The 24,331-nt window shown below is 42.9% G+C and overlaps 2 protein-coding genes across 3 annotated transcripts; one reads left to right on the forward strand and one right to left on the reverse strand.

Moving 5' to 3' along the window:
* The first annotated feature begins 59 nt into the window (after positions 1–59).
* On the forward strand, positions 60–4,045 carry LOC106603492 (CCR4-NOT transcription complex subunit 8). Of its 2 annotated transcripts, none has more exons than XM_014197260.2 (7): positions 60–288; positions 1,519–1,697; positions 1,828–2,021; positions 2,183–2,344; positions 2,502–2,646; positions 2,973–3,083; positions 3,246–4,045. In XM_014197260.2, the coding sequence occupies exons 2-7, from the start codon at positions 1,581–1,583 to the stop codon at positions 3,372–3,374; spliced, it is 858 nt and encodes a 285-aa protein (XP_014052735.1). In that variant the 5' UTR covers positions 60–288; positions 1,519–1,580; the 3' UTR covers positions 3,375–4,045. The 2 variants fall into 2 exon arrangements, with proteins under 2 accessions (XP_014052735.1, XP_014052736.1); XM_014197261.2 differs by having other exon boundaries at positions 144–288; positions 1,500–1,697.
* Positions 4,046–4,514: 469 nt separating this feature from the next.
* On the reverse strand, positions 4,515–23,457 carry gemin5 (gem (nuclear organelle) associated protein 5). The gene is made up of 28 exons (XM_014197256.2): positions 23,141–23,457; positions 22,887–23,041; positions 22,576–22,757; positions 20,551–20,705; positions 19,604–19,705; positions 19,327–19,459; positions 19,025–19,190; positions 18,593–18,805; positions 18,403–18,488; positions 18,151–18,233; positions 17,456–17,592; positions 17,220–17,293; positions 16,815–16,996; positions 16,365–16,504; positions 15,906–16,077; positions 15,500–15,712; positions 15,251–15,358; positions 14,952–15,074; positions 14,244–14,339; positions 9,244–9,381; positions 8,865–9,012; positions 8,534–8,653; positions 8,179–8,389; positions 7,781–8,041; positions 7,426–7,588; positions 5,036–5,546; positions 4,839–4,923; positions 4,515–4,761 (listed from the first exon to the last, which is right to left on the reverse strand). The coding sequence occupies exons 1-28, from the start codon at positions 23,301–23,303 to the stop codon at positions 4,600–4,602; spliced, it is 4,482 nt and encodes a 1,493-aa protein (XP_014052731.2). The 5' UTR covers positions 23,304–23,457; the 3' UTR covers positions 4,515–4,599.
* Between the last annotated feature and the right edge of the window lie 874 nt (positions 23,458–24,331).

The raw sequence follows: 24,331 nt of genomic DNA on the forward strand, positions 1-24,331 counted from the left end.
TCAACTATAAAGTTACACACTATAGATATGTAGCAATTTAAGTTTGTATTTCTCTGGGGGTAAACGGGTGGATAACACTGAGGTGGTGTATGCTCCACAGTCCATACTCTAGCTACTGGTCAGAGCATCAAGTGAGACGTGAAGGTGAGCTTTTTTTTTTTTTTTTTTTACTGCGCCTGCCTAGATGTATTTCTATGACTTCCGATAGAGCAAGGAAGCCAACGTTATGCAGCAACGTTAGCAAGGGCTAGCAGTAGCCCAACGGAACAAGATCATACGACGGATCAGGTAGATATTGTTATTTGTGCTTTACACGTTTCATAGTAGCTAGCTAATATAATAATATGTTTAAGTCAAAACAATAACCAAAGTGAGTTGGCTAGCCTGGTGGTTTCCAGCTAGCTAGCCATCTTGACTTCACCAATGCTGCCAACGCTAGCAAACTGAGCTAGCTAGCTATCCCAATGTAGCTTGGCTACGTGCTGTTGTTGCTAACTATGTGTAATAGAAGACTGATTCGAGGTAGCGAACATCTTATTTTAGTTAACTTCCAGTGTGGCTAGCTAGCTACCATTGACATACTATATTCTTTCCACTGTAACTGGGCTAGTTTACGTCTGCTAATGCTACATGTAATTTGGATGCTAGTTAGCTACTGTATATAGCTTGTTGTCCGTGATTTAATTGTTGCTAGGTAACCTTAGCTAGTTCAGTGTTTATACAATAAACTAATTCATTTGCAGAAAAGCAACACCGGGGTTGTTTTAAGTTCGTTTGCTCATTATCTAGCTAGCATCACTCAGGCCAGTCAGGTTTTGATTTAGGCGCCCAGCCATGTAGCTACATGTACACCACATGACCAAAAGTATGCGGACACCTGCTCGTCGAACATCTCATTCTAAAATCATGGGCATTCATATGGAGTTGCCCTCATTTCATTAAGTTCCCTACGAACAGTTCTTGTGCTGAAGTTGCAACCAAGGACAGATGATTTTTACATGCTTTCAGCACTCGGCGGTCCTGTTCTGTGAGCTTGTGTGGCCTACCACTTTGTGGCTGAGCCGTTGTTGCTCCTAGACGTTTTATCTTCACAATAACAGCATTTACAGTTGGGCAGAAATTTGATGAAATTTGAACTGACTTGTTGGAAAGGTGGCATCCTATGACAGTGACATGTTGAAAGTCACTGAGTTCTTCAGTAAAGCCATTCTACTGCCAATGTTTGTCTATGGAGATTGCCTGGCGGTGTGCTTGATTTTTATACACCTGTCAGCAAATGGGTGTGGTTGAAATAGCTGAATCCACAAATTTTGAAGGGGTGTCTACATACTTTTGTGTGTGTATGTATATGTGTATATATATATATATATATATATCTCTTATGTGTTAACTCTAGCTACTGCACACAACTTTAACTATCATTTTGCATTTAAAATGTAGTTAATTGATGATTAGCTGAAGGGCATAGATAACATTCAACCTCTTCTTGCTACCTACAGAGTGAATTTCTTTCAACAGACTGTTCCCTGAAAGTGCTGCAGAATTGTCGGGGTTTTCAGTCCTTTCCTCAACCTGCAAAAATGCCAGCTGCACTGGCAGATACCAGTCAGATTATCTGTGAGGTCTGGGCAAGCAATGTGGATGAGGAAATGAGGAAAATCCGACAGATAATTCAAAGCTACAACTTCATTGCCATGGTAATATATCTTGCTAAATGTGCCTTATGCTAACGTTTTCATTGATTCTTAGTAGATCTGTGAAGGTTTTGGTATGTATTGCGCCAACTTATTTTTGTTGTCATTAATGATGTCCTTCTTGTTCAAACAGGACACAGAATTCCCCGGAGTGGTGGTTCGACCCATTGGCGAGTTTCGCAGTACGGTAGATTACCAGTACCAGCTCTTGAGGTGCAACGTGGACCTTCTGAAAATCATCCAACTGGGACTGTCATTTATGAACGAGGATGGAGAATATCCCCCTGGAACGACGACATGGCAGTTCAATTTCAAATTTAATTTAACGTGGGTCTGAATCCTTGTTATAAAACAGTATAGCCAGTAATGAGATTAAAACTATGCTTATGTTTTTGGGGTAGGATCTGATGCCTCATTAGAAGGCTCTTGAGTAATAGTCTATAGTTTGTTGTTTCACTGTTTGCTCCATTCTGTTCTTTTGTAAACAGAGAGGATATGTACTCCCAGGACTCGATAGACTTACTTCAGAACTCCGGCCTCCAATTCAAAAAGCACGAGGAAGAGGGGATTGACACACTCTACTTTGCTGAGCTCCTGATGACATCTGGTTTAGTGCTGTGTGAAAATGTCAAGTGGCTCTCCTTTCACAGGTAGGGATGTGTTGCGATGTCAGTGGGCCTAGCATTTTTTTTCTGGTAAACAGGATAAACTCTGGGTCCCTAGTCATGAACACTCCCAACAGTTCCCTAGTAGTCATTTGCGAAATCAAGTTGTAATGAATCTCCTTGCCGTATTTCTGATTTGCAGCGGGTACGATTTTGGCTACCTGGTGAAGCTGTTAACAGACACTCGGCTACCTGAGGAGGAACATGAGTTCTTCCAGATCCTCAATCTCTTCTTCCCTGCAATCTATGATGTGAAATATCTGATGAAGAGCTGCAAAAACTTGAAGGTAAAGAGACATTCCTGGTAACTTGCTTATTATGTTATGGTATTTGCAAAACCAATGAAAGCACTGTTGGCTGCCAAATGTCTCAACTTTGTTAGCCTGCTGAGCTGAAGCCTAGGCGTTAGCTTGATTAGCAAGTCGTCAAGTCTCAGGCAAGGTTACTCCATCACACAAGCATGGCTTATCAAACCACCTCAGTTAGTCAGTGGTGGCCTATAGTGAGATGTCCCTTTAAAAATATATTTTATTTCACCAAAATGTGACTGACATGAAATGTCCTTTGACTTCCCCCGAGGCAGAGCATATGTCTCAACTGTGTGTTTGTTCAGGGAGGACTTCAGGAGGTGGCTGACCAGCTGGAACTAAAGAGGATCGGGAGACAACACCAGGCCGGGTCGGATTCGCTGCTCACAGGGATGGCCTTCTTTAGGATGAAAGAGGTACCTATTGTCTGTCTTCCATGACAACTAATAGGTGAAAGGACTGAGATTTAACGTTGTACTTACACCTGTCAAGTCTTTTTTGAAGAGTGGAAGGATGGAAAAGATGTTTGAGAACTGGCATCTTGGGAGTTACATGAAACAAGTTGTCTTCTTTTGCAGCTTTTCTTTGAAGACAACATTGATGACGCAAAGTATTGTGGGCGATTGTATGGATTGGGCTCTGGGTCCACTCAAAATCAGAATGGCATCTCAAGCTCTTCCCAAGAGGAAACCAACAACAAGCACTGATCGACTGAGGCCATCAAGTGGAAGCCGCACTTGTTTTAACCCATCCAGTAGATGTTTATTTTCTCCCCCCACTCCCAGAAAACATGAGAAATTTCTGTATCTAGCATCACCAGCTGCAAAAAGGACATTGGTTACCAGACTCTCCTCTTGAACCCATTTTGTTCTGTCATAATTGATTTTACTGCGTATTGTCACATTCATATTCCCTATTGTATCACTATTGAGCCTTTATCACCCAGGACCAGTATTCAGAAACCTTTGTTTATCAGCATTGCAGTAACAACTCTTTTAAAAGCATGGGACCAGCTCTTGTATTGTACTGCGAATAAGAAGTTTAGCATTTGAAAGTGCTCAACAATTCTCTGCACTCCTGCTTTTCAAAACAAACCCAACTGTAGCTCAAGCCTTGGTATCAATCAGAAAACCAGTTCTTTGTTGGATACATGCTTGTAGGGATCATACCATTTTTAAAGTAAAATTTCACTGAAGCCGACATGTTTTAGATGGGTGCCAGGCTGGTCTGAGTATAAATGTGTTAGGGGCACACTGCAGTTCTGTGCAACATTTGCTTTTAATTTGTTCACTGCTCTGTTTAAAAACAGATGGTTGCTATTGTTTTTACAACATGCATTGTTTGAAACAGTTGTATATTAAAAAAAATCTATTTTCAATGTTTGATAGTATTTCCTATTTTGGGCATGCCTTATTGAACTAATTCTGTTGCGGTTTAATTGGGCTACATTAAACTTTGACAATGTAGGCACAGACATTTAGGAGCAAAATGAGATGCAAAAATTCCAGGTCTCAGAGCAAAATATTTAGGTGCAAACGAGTAAAATGGACACACTGCAGAGCCTTTTAATCGTGCCAAGCTTTTGCTATAGCTGTTACACTGACAGAGCCAGACATGCGACCTGGAATTTTTATTTAAAGCCTTACTAGACATCAGGTCCTATGATCAAGGTTTTCCTTTGAGGGATACTCCAACCACGGTAATGTACACTTGTGTGGGCCTAGGACCCCAGCAGTGCAAAAACATTGAACTGTTAATTCCAGACTAAAATCCTACCTCTGACTCAATACATCAATTTATTTGAAGGCTGGTATTCATATACCCATGTATAGTAAATCAGACTTAGCTTAGTGAAAATGTTTATTGATATACATAGACTTGCCATTCTGGCTAAGTACTTTGTTCAGACTGAAGAAAATAGAAAAATAACCATTAAGATAGGAATCGCTGGGAGGCTTTGCGGAGAGAGGTAGTTCCATACTTGCGGATCAAGGCCACTGCTTCATTCTTTAGGTGATCAGGAACAAGAGTAGAACTCTTACTCAAATATAGCAGAACTAAGCAGCACTCCAGAACATCTGGGTATGGATATTTCTGAAATAAAGAAAATAATACTTTAAAAACAATGGCATCAGGAAAAAGTTCAGTAAAAACGTATGAGGATGTCTTACTTTGACATGTTCTGGGATGTCAGCCAACTCTTTGTGGTGCTCAGAAACCATGGCAATCAAGCAGGGTAGAGATTCAGTGTCAGCTCTGAAAAACAAAGACCAACTGTCTGAATACACTAACAAATTATTGCAGTTCTCTTTAGTCTAAACAGCAAACTCTAATGTCCAAAGACACAATGAGAAAAAATATGCTGTACCCTTGTCCTGCATCAGTGGACTCTTGGCTGTCTGTTGGAGTGGAGCCCTGGGCCGAGGTAGGCCTTTCAGTCTGTCCCTCCCCAGGGCTGTCTTTAGTCTCCTGGGTTTGGCTGTGCTGGTGCACCATGGAGGCCAGTCTCTGCTGGATCTCTGCTATAGCCCTCTGTGTGGCCTGGCATGTTGCGTGGGGCTCAGACAGCAGCACCTGGCAAGCGTTCACACGCACTCCCATCTTCACGTCTCCATTCTGAGCGCTCACACACCATCCCATCCCATCTCCATTTGGAGTGTCAGTAACGTGGCCGTCTAATCCATTGATGTGGTTCTCGCTGGCTGAGTGCAGTCCATTAGTCATGTCTCTCTGAGCTCCTGCTGTGTTAGTGCTGAGGCTCCACCACAGGTGGTAGAGGTCCTGGTAACACACAAACGCCTCCAGGCTCCGAGCTGCAGCCAAGGCCTTCACATCCGAGGGGTCCACCATCTTTTTGTGTTCTGAGATGGAGTCGATACCTGGCAGAGAAAGAGTAGAATTAATATGAGAATTTCACATTGGTTCGAAGGATGCATTTCTTTCATACATTTGGAAGACGAGGACCATACAGCGTTAGTGTCCACACTTCCAGTGATATTGAGTACTGTAGGCACAGATTGCCCTGTTGTCACCGGTCTGTGCACATTTAAAAAAAAAAGTACGACTGCAGTTAAAGGGTTGGGCCTTTTATCCTGGAATGGACTAGTTCACACAGATTAAACACTATATTTTATCAAATGTGAGGCCTCTTGTGAATGTTATTGATAATCAACTAGGCTTATCATTGTTTTGCTGTTTAACCATTCTTGTTATCAACACATTTTTGCTGAGATAGGCTAGTTCTTTTCAGTTCTCTCTCAGACATGGAAAATAAGAGCATATGGATAAGACATGGGTATAAATAGAAGTATTGCCAAGACTTGAACACAAACAGAACCTCCTGAAGTCAGAGACTGACATTTCTCTGTGTTCTCCTGTTGATGATCCCCCTCTACTGATGGTTCAATATATAACATGTAGACTTACAACTCATTTCACTTCACTGCCTCAACTTGCACAAGCAGTACAGGAGGGGAGGCATGCAGCGGCCAGAACTGACTTTAATCATCTGGAGGCTTTGAAACAGAAGCCGTTGCCAGTAGCTGCGAAGAAATAAGGGACCGATATGACCAACATGAAGATGGGCTGTATTACCTGACCACAGCAAGTGGGATCATGAACCAGACCTTCAGTGATATGACCACCACTGGCAGCTGGACACTTGTGGCGAGCGTGCACGAGAACAAAATTTACGGGAAGTGCGAGGTAGGCAACCGCTGGTCCGGCCAGCAGGGCAGCAACCCTAGGGTTTGGCCGGGGTAGGCCGTCATTGTAAATAAGAATGTTAACAGACTTTCTTAGGTGAATAAAAGTTTGTTAAATAAAATAAAAACAAACCGTCCAGACGGAGAGGGGAACTGGGCCACTTTTGGAACACCAGAGGGCGCAAGCGCCAACAACTTCCAAGAGCCCTGGGTATTATGACACCATGGCTGAGGACATGTCAGTGAAGCAGGTCCCTAACAACTCCTACGGAACACTGGAACCTGGCCTCCATCCTGCTCTACCACACAGAGACGCTTCCTCACCCTTCAAAGGGGAAACCAACTCTTCAAGTGTTACCCGGTGAGATACAACGTGGGGTCTTGCAACAGAGGACCAGCCATTCTTATCTACAACCACAGAGACACACACACACAACAGAGACTTTTCTGGACCCAAGCCAAGAAATTAGTTTAAGCCTGGCGTCATCACATTCAGAGCGATCAATAACGAACAAGCAGCCATGGCCATCTGCTCTGGGGTTAAACCAACTGGCTGCAACTCTGAACACTACGGTATTGGAGGAGGTGTACACTTCCCTGGGGCCGCTCCTATACGAGGATGTCCATTGACTGGGATGTCCATGGACACGGTACAGGCTGGAGTGCATCTAAGGAGATCTCTGAAGCTGCCATGCCTCTTCCACCGTTAAAATCCATATTAAACATGTTATCAATGCATTATATTACAGTAAAACAATGTTTAACTTACTAACCATTCTGTGCCACCAACTGTATAAGATTGGTTTATGGATTTTGTATAAGACTGAAGAGATTGGCTGTTGTATGTAAAAAAATATATAATTTTAAAACAGGTATTTTTGTATATGTATTGGACATTGCTCTTTGGTAGCATTTCTAAACTGAAGTACTGTACAAATTCAGTATATGTGCAAAAATAATCCATTGTATACATTTTCATTTATATTCTTATGTGTGTCAGTGTGTAATCCTTGCCATGGATAATAAAGATGGGTAAACTAAGATGTCGAGTCACCTTGAGGAAACAGCAACCTGCAGGTCTCTGACATCAGCAAGAAGTGACCCGCCTCATTCCCTCTGGCCACACCCTGCAACAGCTTCTCTAGGGCCGCCCCCCAGTCACCTAGCAACCAGCTCACTGCACCCAGGGTCAGGTCAAGGGACAGAAGGATCAGAAGCTGGAGGGGGACAAGAGCATTACAGTGGGTTCAGATGAAAACACAAAGAGAGGCACCACTGTCTACAACAGAGTAGATCTTCCCCTAAATGTCTACAAACTTACATTTGCAGACTAAGAACTGTCAATATCTCTCAATCCCATCAGCAGAATAATTTTACCCCAGCCCAGCCTCTGTCCACTGATGACCTACCTGTTTCATAGGAACGTTAGGTGTCGTCAGAGGATTCTCTATGGCCTTCAGTTGTTGGTGAAGAGCTTTGAGTATCTCTGGGTTGCTGGGGGAGACAGCAAACACCCTCTCCCACACAGCCCTCAGGGTAGCCAGGAAGCCATCTTGATTCTTACAGGGACCAGACCAGGGATGGATGGAGGAACAGGTCCAAGTCACTATGTCTGTCCCTGTTAGACTCACAGTGAGCAGCTCAATAGTGCAGTAATGTAACCGGTGGGCCTGTAGCAGAGGGGGACAGTATAGATAAAGCATGAAAATCAACACGCAACTCTTATCTGACCATCATCTATAGCTAATCAATGGGACTATATATAATATCTTCATCTTTAAGCATCGGCCAGTTCAGGGCAACTTACCAATAGGCTCTCATGTGTGCTGAGGAGTTGCTGTGCTCCCAGCCAATCCTGAGAGGATGCCAGGTCTTTGGCACATCTCAGGGAGAGTGAATAGGACAGGTCACTTTCGCCAGCGATCTTCGCCAGACTGGCAGCCGTCTTCAGTGAGACAGGGTCGTTTTTCTTGGCGATGACTTTGGCTGCGTCGAAGCTGGAGTCCATGGCGAGATAACTGCGTGATAAATACACGAGTTCCTTTAGCATCAAGTCAGCTATTTTGAGGAACCAGCTTTTACTCTACCTGCATTGCACAGTGCAAATTTATACCAAGATGCAGTTCTATTAATGAAAATAGGTAAATGTTTGTCTTAATTACCATTTAGCAGCAGTAGACAAGTGGCCGTCTTTCTCCAGCACGGCTGCCCAGGTGGTGTAGAGCTCCTTGAGCACAGGGTCATCTGGCTGTAGCCTAGCCTTGGCCAGGGCTATGGCCTCCCTGAGAAAGCACAAACATTTCACTCACAGCTTAGAGATTACAATGATCACTCCCATTGATAGGTCAGTCACAGGTAGCACAATCTAAAATCCTACCACTTAGAAGGTACGCTAATGGATCCTCCTACAATACTAACTTTGTTATTCTTTATTTCATCATTTATGTGTAAAATAAATAGATGAACGTGTGGTGTGTGTGTCTGCTGAATGACCTGTAGAGCTGGTGGGACTTGAGGAGGTCGATGGCCTCGTAGACCTTGTTGATGGAGAGAAGATGGGAGGCAGCCTTGAGGAACTGCTCCTGAAGACACAGCTGCTTCACATAGACCTCCACAGTCTTCAGCCACACCTGGTAACCAGCTGAGAGGGTTTCACAAGTGTTATTACACCTGCATGCATCCATACATACAGCACTTCAAAGAGAAACACATTACCATGTCAAAGAGCAAGAGAACAAAAACATTATACTAATCAAAAACTAACTAATTGGTTGTTGAATCAGAACAACTTAATATTCAAAATATGCATTCTAAAATGGAATAAATATGAAAGAAATAAAACCATTTCACAATTAAAATTAGTGCCCTTTACCCATAGGTGCAACTGAGAGCAGGTGATCACTCAGCTCTCCTTTCTCAGTGGCCACCTGCAGAGCTCCAGCGATGTCACCTTTCCATAGTCTCAGGTACACCGCAGACTCATAGTGACCTGCCTCCACATGGCCCTCCTCTACAGGATTAAAAGGGACACCACAACATAAAGAGAATGGAAGTGATTTGTCAGTCACCTTTTATCCGCGCACACACACACAGTGCATTCGGAAAGTATTCAGTCCCCTTCACTTTATCAACATTTTGTTACGTTACAGCCTTATTCTAAAATGGATTAAAACATATTTTTTTTTAATATGTCAATCCTCCATCTACACACAACACACCCCATAATGACAAAGCGGAAACAGGTTTAGAAATGTAACAACATTTATTACAAATAAAAATACAGAAATACTTTATTTACATAAATATTCAGACCCTTTACTCAGTGCTTTGTTGAAGCACCTTTGGCAGCGATCACAGCCTTCAGTGTTCTTGGGTATGACGCTACAAGCTTTGTAGACCTGTATTTGTGGAGCCCATTTTTCTCTGCAGATCCTGGGGAGCGTCGCTGCACAGCTATTTTCAGGTCTCTCCAGAGATGCTCGATTGGGTTCAAGTCTGGGCTCTGGCTGGGCCACTGAAGGACATTTAGAGACTTGTCCCGAAGCAACTCATGCATTGTCTTGGCTGTGTTTATTTATTTATTTTATTTCACCTTTATTTAACCAGGTAGGCTAGTTGAGAACAAGTTCTCATTTACAACTGCGACCTGGCCAAGATAAAGCAAAGCAGTTCGACACATACAGTTACACATGGAATAAACAAACGTACAGTCAATTAGACAGTACAAAAAGTCTATATACAGTGTGTGCAAATGAGGTAAGATAAGGGAGTTAAGGCAATAAATAGGCCATGGTGGCGAAGTAATTACAATATACCAATTAAACACTGGAGTGATAGATGTGCAGAAGATGAATGTGTAAGTAGAGATACTGGGGTGCAAAGGAGCAACATAAATAAATACAGTATTGGGATGAGGTAGTTGGATGGGATATTTACAGATGGGCTATGTACAGGTGCAGTGACCTGTGAGCTGCTCTGACAGCTGGTGCTTAAAGCTAATGAGGGAGATATGGGTCTCCAGCTTCAGTGATTTTTGCAGTTCGTTCCAGTCATTGGCAGCAGAGAACTGGAAGGAAAGGCGACCAAAGGAGGAATTGGCTTTGGGGGTGACCAGTGAGATATACCTGCTGGAGCGCGTGCTAAGGGTGGGTGCTGCTATGGTGACCAGTGAGCTGAGCTAAGGCGGGGCTTTACCTAGCAAAGACTTGTAGATGACCTGGAGCCAGTGGATTTGGCGACGAGTATGAAGCAAGGGCCAGCCAACGAGAGTGTACAGGTCGCAGTGGTGGGTAGTATATGGGGCTTTGGTGACAAAACGGATGCCACTGTCATAGACTGCATCCAATTTGTTGAGTAGAGTGTTGGAGGCTATTTTGTAAATGACATCGCCGAAGTCGAGGATCGGTAGGGTGGTCAGTTTTACGAGGGTATGTTTGGCAGCATGAGTGAAGGATGCTTTGTTGTGAAATAGGAAGCCGATTCTAGATTTAATTTTGGATTGGAAATGTTTAATGTGAGTCTGGAAGGAGAGCTTACAGTCTCACCAGACACCTAGGTATTTGTAGTTGTCCACATATCCTAAGTCAGAACCGTCCAGAGTAGTGATGCTAAACGGGCAGGCGGCGATCGGTTGAAGAGCATGCATTTAGTTTTACTTGCATTTAAGAGCAGTTGGAGGCCACGGAAGGAGAGTTGTATGGCATTGAAGCTCGTCTGGAGGTTAGTTAACACCGTGTCCAAAGAAGGGCCAGAAGTATACAGAATGGTATCGTCTGCGTAGAGGTGGATCAGAGAATCACCAGCAGCAAGAGCGACATCATTGATATATACAGAGAAGAGAGTCGGCCCAAGAATTTAACCCTGTGGCACCCCCATAGAGACTGCCAGAGGTCCAGACAACAGGCCCTCCGATTTGACACACTGAACTCTATCAGAGAAGTAGTTGGTGAACCAGGCGAGGCAGTCATTTGAGAAACCAAGGCTGTTGAGTTTGCCGATAAGAATGTGGTGATTGACAGAGTCGAAAGCCTTGGCCAGGTCGATGAATACAGCTGCACAGTAATGTCTCTTATCGATGGCGGTTATGATATCGTTTAGGACCTTGAGCGTGGCTGAGGTGCACCCATGACCAGCTCTGAAACCAGATTGCATAGCGGAGAAGGTACGGTGGGATTCGAAAAGGTCAGTGATCTGTTTGTTAACTTGGCTTTTGTAAACCTTAGAAAGGCAGGGTAGGATAGATATAGGTCTGTAGCAGTTTGGGTCTAGCGTCTCCCCCTTTGAAGAGGGGGATGACCGCGGCAGCTTTCCAATCTTTGGGAATCTCAGACGATGCGAAAGAGTTTGAACAGGCCAGTAATAGGGGTTGCAACAATTGAGCACTCCAGACATGACGCTTGGCATTCAGGCCAAAGAGTTCAATGTTGGTTTCAACAGACCAGATAATCTTGTTTCTCATGGTCTGAATTTCTTCACGTGCCTTTCTTTACAAACTCCAAGCAGGCTGTCATGTGCCTTTTACTGAGGAGTGCCTTCCGCCTGGCCACTCTACCATAAAGAACTGATTGGTGGAGTGCTGCAGAGATGGTTGTCCTTCTGGAATGTTCTCCCTTCTCCACAGAGGGCCTCTGGAGCTCTATCAGAGTGACGATCGTGTTCTGGGTCACCTCCCTGACCAAGGCCCTTCTCCCCTGATTGCTCAGTTTGCCCTGACAGCCAGCTCTAGGAAGAGTCATGGTGTTTCCAAACTTTTTCCATTTAAGAATGATGGAGGGCACTGTGTCCTTGGGGACCTTCAACGCTGCAGATATTATTTGGTACCCTACCCCAGGTCTGTGCCTCGACACAATCCTGTCTTGGAGCTCTACCGACAATTCCTTCGACCTCATGGCTTGGTTTTTGCTCTGACATGTACCATCAACTGTGGGACGTTAGACAGGTGTAACGTAACAAAATGTGGAAGGGGTCTGAATTTTCCGAATGCACTGTATATACACTAAGGTTTGTTGACACCCTTTCAAATTAGTGGAATTGGCAATTTCAGCCACACCAGTTGTCCACATACTTTTGGTCATGTAGTGTGTAACACACACACACACACACACACACACACACACACACACACACACACACACACACACACACACACACACACACACACACACACACACACACACACACACACACACACACACACACACACACACAGTACCAGTCAAAAGTTTGGACACACCTACTCATTCAAGGGTTTTTCTTTATTTTGACTATTTTCTACATTGTAGAATAGTGAAGACATCAACACTATGAAATAACACATGGAATCATGTAGTAACCAAAAAAAAAAAAGAGAAAAAAAAGTGTTAAATCTAAATATATTTTATATTTGAGATTCTTCAAAGTAGCCACGCTTTGCCTTGACAGCTTTGCACACTCTTGGCATTGTCTTAACCAAATTCATGAGGTAGTCACCTGGAATGCATTTCAATTAACAGGTGTACCTTGTTAATTTGTGAAATGCATTTCCTTCTTAATGCGTTTGAGCCAATCAGTTGTGTTGTGACAAGGTAGGGGTGGTATACAAAACATAGCCCTAATTAGTCAAAGACCAAGTCCATAGTATGCCAATAAGAGCTCAAATAAGCAAAGAGAAATGACAGTCCATCATTACTTCAAGACATTAAGGTCAGTCAATGCAGAACACTTCAAGAATTTTGTAGGTTTCAAGTGCAGTCGCAAAAAACATCAAGCGCTATGATGAAACTGGCTCTCATGAGGACTGCCACAGGAAAGGAAGACCCAGAGTTACCTCTGCTGCAGACGATAAGTTCATTAGTTACCAGCCTAAGAAATTGCCGCCTAAATAAATTCTTCACAGAGTTCAAGTAACCTTTACATCAACTGTTCAGAGGAAACTGCGTGAATCAGGCCTTCATGGTCGATCGCTGCAAAGAAACTACTACTAAAGGACACCAATAAGAAGAAGAGACTTGCTTGGGCCAAGAAACACGAGCAATGGAAATTAGACCGGTGTAAATCTGTCCTTTGGTCTGATGAGTCTTTGTGAGACGCAGAGTAGGTGAACGGATGATCTCCGCATGCGTGGTTCCAAATGTGGAGCATGGAAGTGGAGGTGTGATGGTGTTCTTTGCTGGTGACACTGTGATTTATTTCAAATTCAAGGCACACAACCAGCATGGCTACCACAGTATTCTGCAGCGATACGCCATCACATCTGGTTTGCGATCAGTGGAACTATCACTTGTTTTTCAACAGGACAATGATCCAACACTCCCCCAGGCTGCGTAAGGGCTATTTGACCAAGAAGGAGAGTTATGGAGTGCTGCATCAGATGACCTGGCCTCCAGTCACCCACCTCAACCCAATTGAGATGGTTTGGGATGAAATGGAACGCAGAGTGAAGGAAAAGCAGCCAACAAGTGCTCAGCATGTGGGAACTCCTTCAAGACTGTTGGAAAAGCATTCAAGGTGAAGCTGGTTGAGAGAATGCCAAGAGTATGCAAAGCTGTCATCAAGGCAAAGGGTGTCTACTTTGAAGAATCTAAAATATATTTTGATTAGTTAAATAAAATATGGGTTACTACATGTTATTTCATGGTTTTGATGTCTTCATTCTTATTGTGCAATGTAGAAAATAGTAAAATACAGAAAAACCCTGGAATGAGTAGGTGTCCAAACTTTTGACTGGTACTGTATATACACACACATACATGTATTCACAGACACAGAGAAAGCATTATAACACATGTATATGTATTATGAAAGTGTTATAATAAGTGCTATTAAAGTGTTTACAAGTGTGTAATCGTTATGAACATGTAATAACAATCATATAATATAACAGAGTGTACTCACCCTCCTCTTGGAACATCCTATAGAGGGCATCTCTGTCTGCGAACAGCCCCAGTTGGATGTGATCTCCCAGGCCTGGGACACAGTGGGCTGGAGAGGCTGAGGACAGACAGGGACGGACAAAGACAGGGTCAGAGTCAAACGCTGCTCTATGGAGGACAGAAAAAAAATGATGACCCGTCGTATCTTTCTGGACCATGTCTCATGAATCTTATGATGCAGACTTAAATAAAGACAAAAACTTGTGCTTTTTTTTTTTTAATGCCGGCACCTACACATGAAAATGTAGTCAGGAAACAATAGTTGAGTACTTGCTCATTGTTTTGGTCAGGGTTCCCCAACTGGTGTTTATTTGGCCCCCTAAATTCTGAACCAAAAAACCAGACTAAAAACATTAGGAAATCAGCGCCAAGTGATTTTAATTGAAGAAATCTGTTACTATATATTTAATTTTTTCCCTACGCATAATAATCAAAATGTAAGTAAGGTTTGAAATTATTACCTTTTAGTCAAGCATATCTGTTTGGGCTTCTTGCGATCAATTTGCAGTCTACCACCTATTTGTAACTATGTTCCGGCCCCCCAACCCCCAAAAAAATCGTCCCACCGTTGAATGTAGCTGATGATCCCTGATATAGGTCCTCAAAAGGTGTAGCTACTGGGCTACATGTATAATCTTGTGGTATAATCCAGATAAGGATCGAGTCTCACCCTCAGAGTGCCTGACTGTGGCCAGGTTGAGACAGTCCTGCTGGAGGTCTTCTCTGGGGCGGTGGTCCATGGAGGTACTGAGGGGCAGCATGGAGCGAGGCTTCCTCTTCTTCAGAGACACCTCTGGAGGAAAGACAGACCGCAAGAGGGGTTGGAGTGGATGGAGACGGATACTTACACTTGTCATTTAATATAGGGCCCTATGTTTTTCTTGGTTAGTTCACGTGGTTAGGAAAAACTCTGTGCCCTATGAACAATTTTCTTAGTGTATTTTGATAGGATTCCATAACATACAGTACCTGTTTTCTCCACTTTTTTTATTTCTTTCTTTACAGTGAGTAAGGATTTCCCTCCATTTTGCACTTTCTCCATCACAGGTCTGTCCATCTGATTACTGGATGAAGAGACTGAAATAAAAAGAGTAGTATGCGTGAGCTGTATGACATTGTCATCATTTACTTATTGCATATGGCAGATGCAATTGAAGGAGATGGCTGGATTGAGACAGACTGAATGTAATAGTAGATTGGACAAGACTGCAGTGCTACCTGTCACTGAGGAGATGCTAGTGGTCTCGCTCCCCTCCTCCTCCTCCTCCTCCTCCTCGTTGTCAGATGGTCTTTCTCCTGGTGCTGGGGACGCACCTCTTTTATTCCCCTCTCCAATTAGAGACAAGCTCTCCACCTTTGCTCCTCCTTTCCCGGTTGCCTTCTTCTTCTTCTTGGCCTTTAACTTGGCCTTCTGGTCAAGTGTCTTTTTCGCTAAGAGAAAGGCATTTTTACCTTTGTATTATCATTAGAACAATATACAATTCATTGCACTCTAAATGTTATGGATCTTTACAATCAAATATATGAAAATGCTCAAATGTTGACCATTTACACAACCAGCAACTTCCTAAAAAGCAACTTTGTGAATAAAACTAGAAAAAAAAAAAAAAAAAAACATTTTTACTTTTGGGGGGCTTGGTGAATTCCTGCTTGGACACAGCCCACTCCTGCACAGTGAAGTCATCTGCTCCCGTCCAGACCAGGTCCGGGTCCACAGGAGACCACTGGACACACAGCAGCCGGCCCCTGTGACCCCTGTAGTTGCACAGCCCCTCCTCCTTCTGCACGTCCCACACCTGGGGACCATATAGCTTTAATTTGCTATATATGGCACAGGTACAGCCAACTTGCACTAGCAAACGCTACCTAGCAAACGCTACCTAGCAACAACAACAAAACGATACTTGGAGTCCATGTATTGATATAACAAAATCGGTCAAAATAATATTGCGACATGCAACTGTATACATTTTCCCCCCATCACTATATAGAACCACATGGAAGAAAACAGTAGGCACTAGTAAAAGGTGTAAAGGCTAGGTCTGTGTAGCTGTCGTTCGGTAAATAACACATTGGGACGGACCTGTGCTGTACCGTCGTAACAGACGGTGACCAGTCTCCCGTCGTGGTGGGGGCTCCAGGCCAGGCCAGTGATCTTGGCTGTGTGACCCGCCAGGCTCCGATATGCCTCGGTCATCACAACGGGACTCTCTGGAGGAGTCTCTGAACACAGACAAAGAAAAACAGTGACCACTTTAAAATACTGTGAAATTAACCAGAAATTGCTAAGTCCTGCATAGCAAAAACATCTTCCAAGACCATTAGTTATCATAGCTACCGTTCCCAATGGAGACCGCCGCTGGCCTAATGCTGTCTTTACATCCCATATTACCCTCACTGCATCATACTTTGAGATATTCACACTTATCTTTCACACAGATCAGACAACATATCAATAGAATATTTAAGTTAAACACTCAGATCTCAAAATAAGATTCAGCCCTAGAATACACCCCTGGGGATCTCTCCTCACCTATGACAGTGCGGAGGTCGTGGACATAGACCAAGGCGTTGCTGGACCCAGAGGCCAGGAGGTGCTGCAGCTCGGGCAGGGAACTGTGGTCATGGTGCCAGCGCAGCACGTTGATGATCTTATGGTGCTGCTGGATGGTACACAGCAGCTTGAGAGTTGGAGCCTGGTATACCTCTATGGACCTGAAAGAGAAAGCCAGGAAATATAGTTAGCCCTATATCATTTCAAGCACTTTGTGACCTAGTGTAAATGGATACATAAATAAAATCTACCACATTACAGTAAATCCATCAGTACAGCTGTAGTCTTATTTAGACAGGCACTCATCAATCATTCTAGATGACAGTTGGTTCCAGGCAATTCTCCAGGCCTATATACACAGTTTAAGGGAATGAGAGGACTCACCCGTCCTCATTGCCGATGGCCACAACTTTACCATCTGGTTTCCAGCTGAGATCTGTGTGGGGTGACAGCTTGTGCTGCAGAAAATAGAACATGACCTTCAAAACCTATTCAAATTACCAACATTATATTCAATTGCACATCGCCACATGCAGTGATTGGGTAAAATACTTAAGGAATTAAGTAGAGGGTCCTGCTGAAAAGGAAATGCATAAATGTAGACAGCATTTCCATCTCACCTTGATGCTGTTGGTGTCCTTGATGACCCTGTCAATGTCTGTGGCCTCTCCCGCCAGTTTCCAGGGGTCATGCTGTAGGATGAGGCCCTCTCCAGCACAGCTATACAGGCTGTAGGACAGACGGTCTCCTGCTCCACCTGGATGACACACTGACTGTTACACACCGTTTCAGCACCCACTTGTCTCGCTTATTCACACAATCATACTCATCCAGCGTATATTATGGTATATTATCTGATGGCTGCAGAGTCTGACAACACTAATCAGTTAATGATAACCCTCAAGAGGTCACATCTCAATCTCAATGTCCACATGAGATTCTGGAGCCTTTCCAGCAGAAAGTGTCTAAACAAATTAACAGGTCTTTGTTGGTTTCGAAACCATCAGCAGATCTTTCTCACAGGAGCAATTATGTTTACTGCTTCAAAAGACAATGACTGATACGGTAATCAAAATGTCATCTGCCGGCAGCTGGTAAAATGTACTTCCCACCATCTTGATTTCCCAATGAATGGCTCAGGGATAGAGATAATTGTTTTCGCAACTCATTGAATTATGGAGTATATTAAAAAAGTGTCAAGAGATGCATGCTCTCTGCTGACTCATGGCTTTGGCACAACGTCCACTCAGAGAAGTTGCTGGGTCAGAGGGTGCTCAGCATACACTACACACACTTACACTTATTAACAACTTACCAAATGACAGAGGAGGGACTGGGGGTCCCCAGGCTAATGTGTACACAGTCTTTCTGTGATAAGTGCTGGATACCTGAGGCGGCCTGGGAACAACACAATAAAGACATTTCATTAACGTCATAACAGACATGAAATGTCATTATCTTGGTGAGAAGTGTTGATAATCACTAACATTATGGATTTGATTAAACCGCCAACATACAGTATCTCAGATACTAGAGTTAAGAGAAAGTTGTAGATGAAGAGTTTTACTTGTTAGAGAAAGCATCGTAAATGCCAACTTTGCCATCATCGGTTCCAAAAGCTAAGGATCCTTCTTTTGTTGGATGCCAGGACAACTGCAATGAACAAAGAATTGTCACACACATGGGCTAGCCATCTTCACTTTTACCATAAACCATTAGTCAATAACTGATATCAATATGCCCTAAGAGTCTCTTACCGCTGTGACTTTGGACTTGATGCCCTGCCAGAAGGTCTTGGTGTCGTACTTGTTCTGGATTGAGAGGGTGCTCCACACGCGGATCATGCCGTCTCCCACCCCCAGGGCCAAGCAGCCCGTACCCACAGGAGAGAAGGTCAGGGTGTACACAAACCCCCCCAGGGTGGGAAGGGTCCAGCAGCAGTCCAACGACGACAGATCCCAGCATTTTATCTGGAATAATGATAAGCAAATGTGAGAAATTCTTGCCAACATCGATTCTGTAATCACTCTCGACACATATGAACACTAAGTACTGCTCATAGACTGCATGTTTGATTGACCACTTATAGGGCCCAATTTCACACCGTACTCAAAGTGTCACTGTTGTCAAAAGACAGTCAGTAAATTGCTTGCTAAAGCTACATCGAGAGGGTTTAACCCCCATCTCACCTCTCTGTCCATTGAGGTGCTGAGCAGGAGCTCTTTGTTGTCCTGAACACACACTGAGCTCATGTTGAACACGATCCTGCTGTGGTTCTGGCCCTCTGAGGATGCTCCCAACAGGCTCCACTTCTGCTTGCCTCCCTTGGTGAGGTCCCACAAGATCAGCTCACCCCTTCACATACAGGGGGATGTTAGTACAGTCTAGGCAAAACGAATGATCAAAAGACTAAGTATTAGCGAGTTGCCGACTAAATCATATTTATCACAATTAACTGTACCATCCTCAATTATGTTTTTATAGTTCATACCCAAAGCAGCTTGACACGACTTGCGTTGGCTTCCCCTTGGGCCAGTGCACAGTGAGCCAGAGTCTCTCCTTGACTGCAGGATCCACCCCTGTCCCTCTTCTCTTCAGGAACGGTAGCTTCATGGTCATCACACCTGACAGAGACACATAATCATCTTTAACTCCAAGAGCTGGGACCCTCTTAAAGAGCATACTGCACCAACTCTCAATAATAGTATGATACGCAGATAAAGCTATGGAGGATGCAGGTTGATAACTCAGTTAGGATATCGTTTAACCTTTGCCCTTCAGCGTGCTCCAGATTCTTATGGTCTGGTCCTTGCTCCCAGATGCAAGATAACATCCCTTTTCTTTGCCCTCGGTCATCCCATTGGTCGTTTCTGAAAATATAACTTTAATTATACGTAACACATTAACAAAGTGATTCACATAAAATAATAAAACAATACTAACAAAGAAACCAAAAGTCAAGAGAAAGGACAATGAAAAAGAAAAGCTAATTAAACTCATACATTAAAAGACACTGAAATCCTGATCTCCTCTGGGAGACCATTCCAAAGTCTAGGGACCCTAAAGGCAAATGCTACCTCTGTTTTCAACCTAGACTTTGGAATGGTCTACCAGAGGAGATCAGGATTTCAGTGTCTTTTAATGTATGAGTGCCTTGTCAACAGTGCCTTGCCAGAGGATCTCCGGCTGCTTCCTGATTCGTAGGGAGATAAAAGATCTGATATAGTATGAGGCTAAACCAAGCCTTAAACGTGTAATACAATTTTCTAATATTTTCGAAGCGACTGGTAGCCAGCTAAGAGAAGCTAAAATAGGTGTGATATGGTAATGGCTACACTTCCTAGTGCTTGTTAAAAGCCAAGCTGCATTTTCAACTTACTGTAGATGGAGTGATTTCTGACTGAGTTACAGTAATATAGGTGTGAGGAAATAAAAGCATGTATAACTTTCTCCAGATCAGTGAATTAAATAAAATACTTGACTTTAACTATATTTCTTAGATGAGCAAGACTGGACAACCTTCACATGCAGCTCGAGGTTTAGGTCAGTGTAAAAAAAAAAGACACCAAGGTTTCTGGCTTTACATTGGTGGACAAACGGGTAAAATGCATCTTAAAAACATTGATGACTAAAAATAGATAGTTCTCTCATCATGCCACTTGTCACTGACTGAATACATTTAGTATGGCTCGGCACAGCATCTTTCATAACCCACCACCTGTGTTGTCGTCTACTCTGCTGTAAAGCACCTCCTCATTGGGTAGTGGAGCCCAGGCCAGGGCGTGGATCTCGTCGTCATGGCCACGGAGACGATGCACCACCTCACCTTTCTTACTGATGTCAATCAGCACAATCATGCCATCTTTGTACCTAAGAGAGATTAAGATACATAACCATACGGAATGTTTTCCTGGGAAGTAATTTGTCCCTGGTATTTGCCATTCGTGATGCATATCGATGGATGCTGCGAAATGTACTAGGGCTGACCCCAATTATTTAACAGGTCGATATGCTGTTTGTCAACCTATATTTTTTGTTGTTGTCGAGCAGTAGAAAATAGCAATATAAATTAGTTTTTAATGGCACACAAGACACCCATCTTATTCCGGGCCCATCTCAGTGACCTAATCCATTGCAGAGGCAGCAGGGATGGGACAGTCCAAGAAGGGGAGTGTGGCTGCACAATGCACATCTCTCTCCAGAATGCACTTTCCAGCCATTGTGCACATTCATTGTTTCATAACTTCATTGTGTGAACTGTTTGCGTTTGATTGTTAGTGTATATCAATTCCCCATTACATATATTGCCAGTAGTATATTTACCGTTAATTCCTAATCTACAACGTTTGTTTGGTTACAGTAATGTCTGTTAACGCATTCAATATATTATTACTCCAGTCTTTCACTGTTCTCATTGTCGGAGTGGACACGTTGTTTGCAGAGCACACAACCTATGCTACACAAGAAGCAAATTTAGGTTTATTTTATTCCATTCATGAGTTTTGTAAATTTAGTTAGTTAGTCTTTTGTTTGGAGCGCTCCTGTCAAAGTTGAGTAAGGACGCGCACCTGATTACTCATAGAAGTAGGCCTATAGGCTACCTGGCCGGTGCGCAAATGTAGGAATATAAAATGTACCCATTTGGGGATCTGAAAATATTTCTGATAGGGTTAATGCACCACCACTAATGAGCTGTCGAGCTTCTTAAAGTAATATTTTCTTCACCACAAACAGCAAGCAAACAAAAAAAGATTTTTACATACACTGAGAATGACAATAACTCCTCAATATATTTTATAAATCTTTCCAGCTCTCTCCCTTTCAATAACCACTCGGCGTGAAAGGGAAAAAGATATCATACTCTGACCCAGTAGAAACTTCATAAAATAGGCCTACCTGATTACTTCTTATCCCTTGCGCAAATAGCCTACAGCTGTGTATGTCCCAAGCTCACTGGTGCGGGAAACTGAGGGCACAGAATAATTTATACAATGTTGCAAGGAGCTTCAGGCCGGAGCCAAGTTAATAGTTGATACAATATTTGAAGTTCGTTGCAGATATGCCATGCGTAGCCAATGTGACTTATAGGATATTTATTTTTAAACTAATTTTCAGGCTGGAATGTTTTTATTTGTTAGCTTTATAGGCTATTTTTACATAGTTGGCAATGGCAATAGAAGTTACTTTTTAGGTTTGTATAATTTTCATTGAATTTTGATTAACCACATGACAATGATATTGAAATACGAAGACGTTATTATAAATTAAATGAAACTGCTCCACGAAAATGTGCATAAGAAAACCATAACTGGCACACAGATCGATAGAAATTGTAAGATAAATTGTCATTCCACATGAGAAAGTTTGCAGACTCCTCATGTAGCCTATTGCCGGCAACTTCAGGCGAGTAACGACAGAATTTGGGAAAGCCAGTAGGAGCGGGAGGATGGTCAGGACAGATTACGTTTTCTTCTTCTGTTTATCTTGATCTCTGGCTCCCTTTTCAGTAATTTGTGTCTTATCAAACAGTGAGCTTAAAGCATCAGACAGCTCATTGCATATATCGTTTATTTTATTAAAACACATAAGGTGTATATTTACATGGAAAAATACACGTTTTTAGCAGACTACTTTCGGTCGACCAAGATTTTTTTTTAGTCGTGGACAGCCCTAAAATGTACACTTCTCAGCATAAGCAATTACTGTGCATGCATGCACCACTAGAGGTTAAATATCATACCCCACAGCAACATAGTGCCAGATGTGAGGGGAGCAGGACAGGCAGAAGATATTCCTTGGTTCGGGGAAGAAGCTTTGAGATTCACCAGTGTTGTACTGGTAGCAGACCACAATGCCCTTCTCATCCCCTGACACCACAAGGTTCTTCTCCCCGGGGGACCAGTGGAGGGCTGTGATGGTGTTCTGTACACATAATAGACTTAGATACAATACTTTGAAAACATTTTCTCATAGAAAAAAAGTTATCTTATACCTGGGAGAGAGAGAAGATGGAATCAACACTATTCTAAAAGGTCTCAGAGTGGAACTAACCTGGTGAGTTTTATGCTCCTTTACCAGGACCTTCTCATTTGTGTCCCAGAATTTAACAGTCCCATCATCAGAAGTACTGGCACAATTATGGCTGTGGCCGGCATGCTGGCAGAATGAGAAGCCAGACACTCTCTCTCTGTGGCCAACCAGTTCACCTGAAAGCAAGACAAATTAGAATTAGTCATGTTGATACATGTCCACTGACTGACTTCTAGAACACACAATGGCTAACATAAGAATAATAGGGTACTTACCAACAACTGTAGAGGATGATGCTGTAACGTCAACCAAATATATGGTGTTTTTAGCTCCAAACGCCAATATACCCTTGTCATTCGTGTCACTGCATCGCGAAGAGTACCAGTTTGGAGAGGCTGGAAGAAGTCTCTCGTGCATTGTGAAAGGAGTAGTCGACATTCAGAATCTAAATTGATATACAGTAAATCAAAATCTATTCACATCACTGGGGTATAAAGACCGATTCAAAAGCACATGTCTTATTTAAGTGGAGCGTTCATGCTGCATCATAAACAGAACAAATGCCGTATGATTGACCCAATTGTCGTAAAGAGTACGGAAACTGAGAGGGGTTAAACTATGTCAGTATGCTTGCCTTTTTTTCCTTCGCATTTGATAAATTCATTTTTGTCTTATCAGCTCATATTTGTATATTGTGCATTTTAATAATATATTTTACCTCTTGGGGATGTCATTCGAAAACATGTTAACTGTCAATGCTATGCGGATGACACACAGCTGTACATTTCAATGAAACATGGTGAAGCCCCAAAATTGCCCTCGCTAGAAGCCTGTGTTTCAGACATAAGGAAGTGGATGGCTGCAAACGTTCTACTTTTAAACTCGGACAAAACAGAGATGCTTGTTCTAGGTCCCAAGAAACAAAGAGATCTTCTGTTGAATCTGACAATTAATATTGATGGTTGTACAGTCGTCTTTTCCGTACTGGCCACGGGGGGCCGGAAAGAAAAAAAAAAAAAATGTATGAAATGTATGGATTCACTACTGTAAGTCGCTCTGGATAAGAGCGTCTGCTAAATGACTAAAATGTAAAATGTAAATAAAACTGTGAAGGACCTCGGCGTTACTCTGGACCCTGATCTCTCTTTTGACAAACATATCAAGACTGTTTCAAGGACAGCTTTTTTACATTTACGTAACATTGCAAAATTCTGGAATTTTCTGTCCAAAAATGATGCAGAAAAATTAATCCATGCTTTTGTTATTTCTAGGTTAGACTACTGCAATGCTCTACTTTCCGGCTGCCCGGATAAAGCACTAAATAAACTTCAGTTAGTGCTAAATACGGCTGCTAGAATCCTGACTAGAACCAAAACATTTGATCATATTACTCCAGTGCTAGCCTCCCTACACTGGCTTCCTGTTAAGGCAAGGGCTGATTTCAAGGTTTTACTGCTAACCTACAA

This window comes from Salmo salar, chromosome ssa04 (genome assembly GCF_905237065.1).
Source record: "Salmo salar chromosome ssa04, Ssal_v3.1, whole genome shotgun sequence".
NCBI lineage: Eukaryota > Metazoa > Chordata > Actinopteri > Salmoniformes > Salmonidae > Salmo > Salmo salar.

Excerpts from the sequence above, each read along its gene's own strand:
- gemin5 (XM_014197256.2), bottom strand. The coding sequence starts at position 23,303 with ATGTCGACTACTCCTTTCACAATGCACGAGAGACTTCTTCCAGCCTCT. Across the intron at positions 19,460-19,603 it reads GAGCACGCTGAAGGGCAAAG|GTGTGATGACCATGAAGCTA; the intron begins GTTAAACGATAT and ends TGTCTCTGTCAG. Across the intron at positions 9,382-14,243 it reads TAGGATGTTCCAAGAGGAGG|AGGAGGGCCATGTGGAGGCA; the intron begins GTGAGTACACTC and ends TTAATCCTGTAG.
- LOC106603492 (XM_014197260.2), top strand. The coding sequence starts at position 1,581 with ATGCCAGCTGCACTGGCAGATACCAGTCAGATTATCTGTGAGGTCTGG. Across the intron at positions 2,022-2,182 it reads AATTTCAAATTTAATTTAAC|AGAGGATATGTACTCCCAGG; the intron begins GTGGGTCTGAAT and ends TTTTGTAAACAG. Across the intron at positions 2,647-2,972 it reads AGAGCTGCAAAAACTTGAAG|GGAGGACTTCAGGAGGTGGC; the intron begins GTAAAGAGACAT and ends GTGTTTGTTCAG.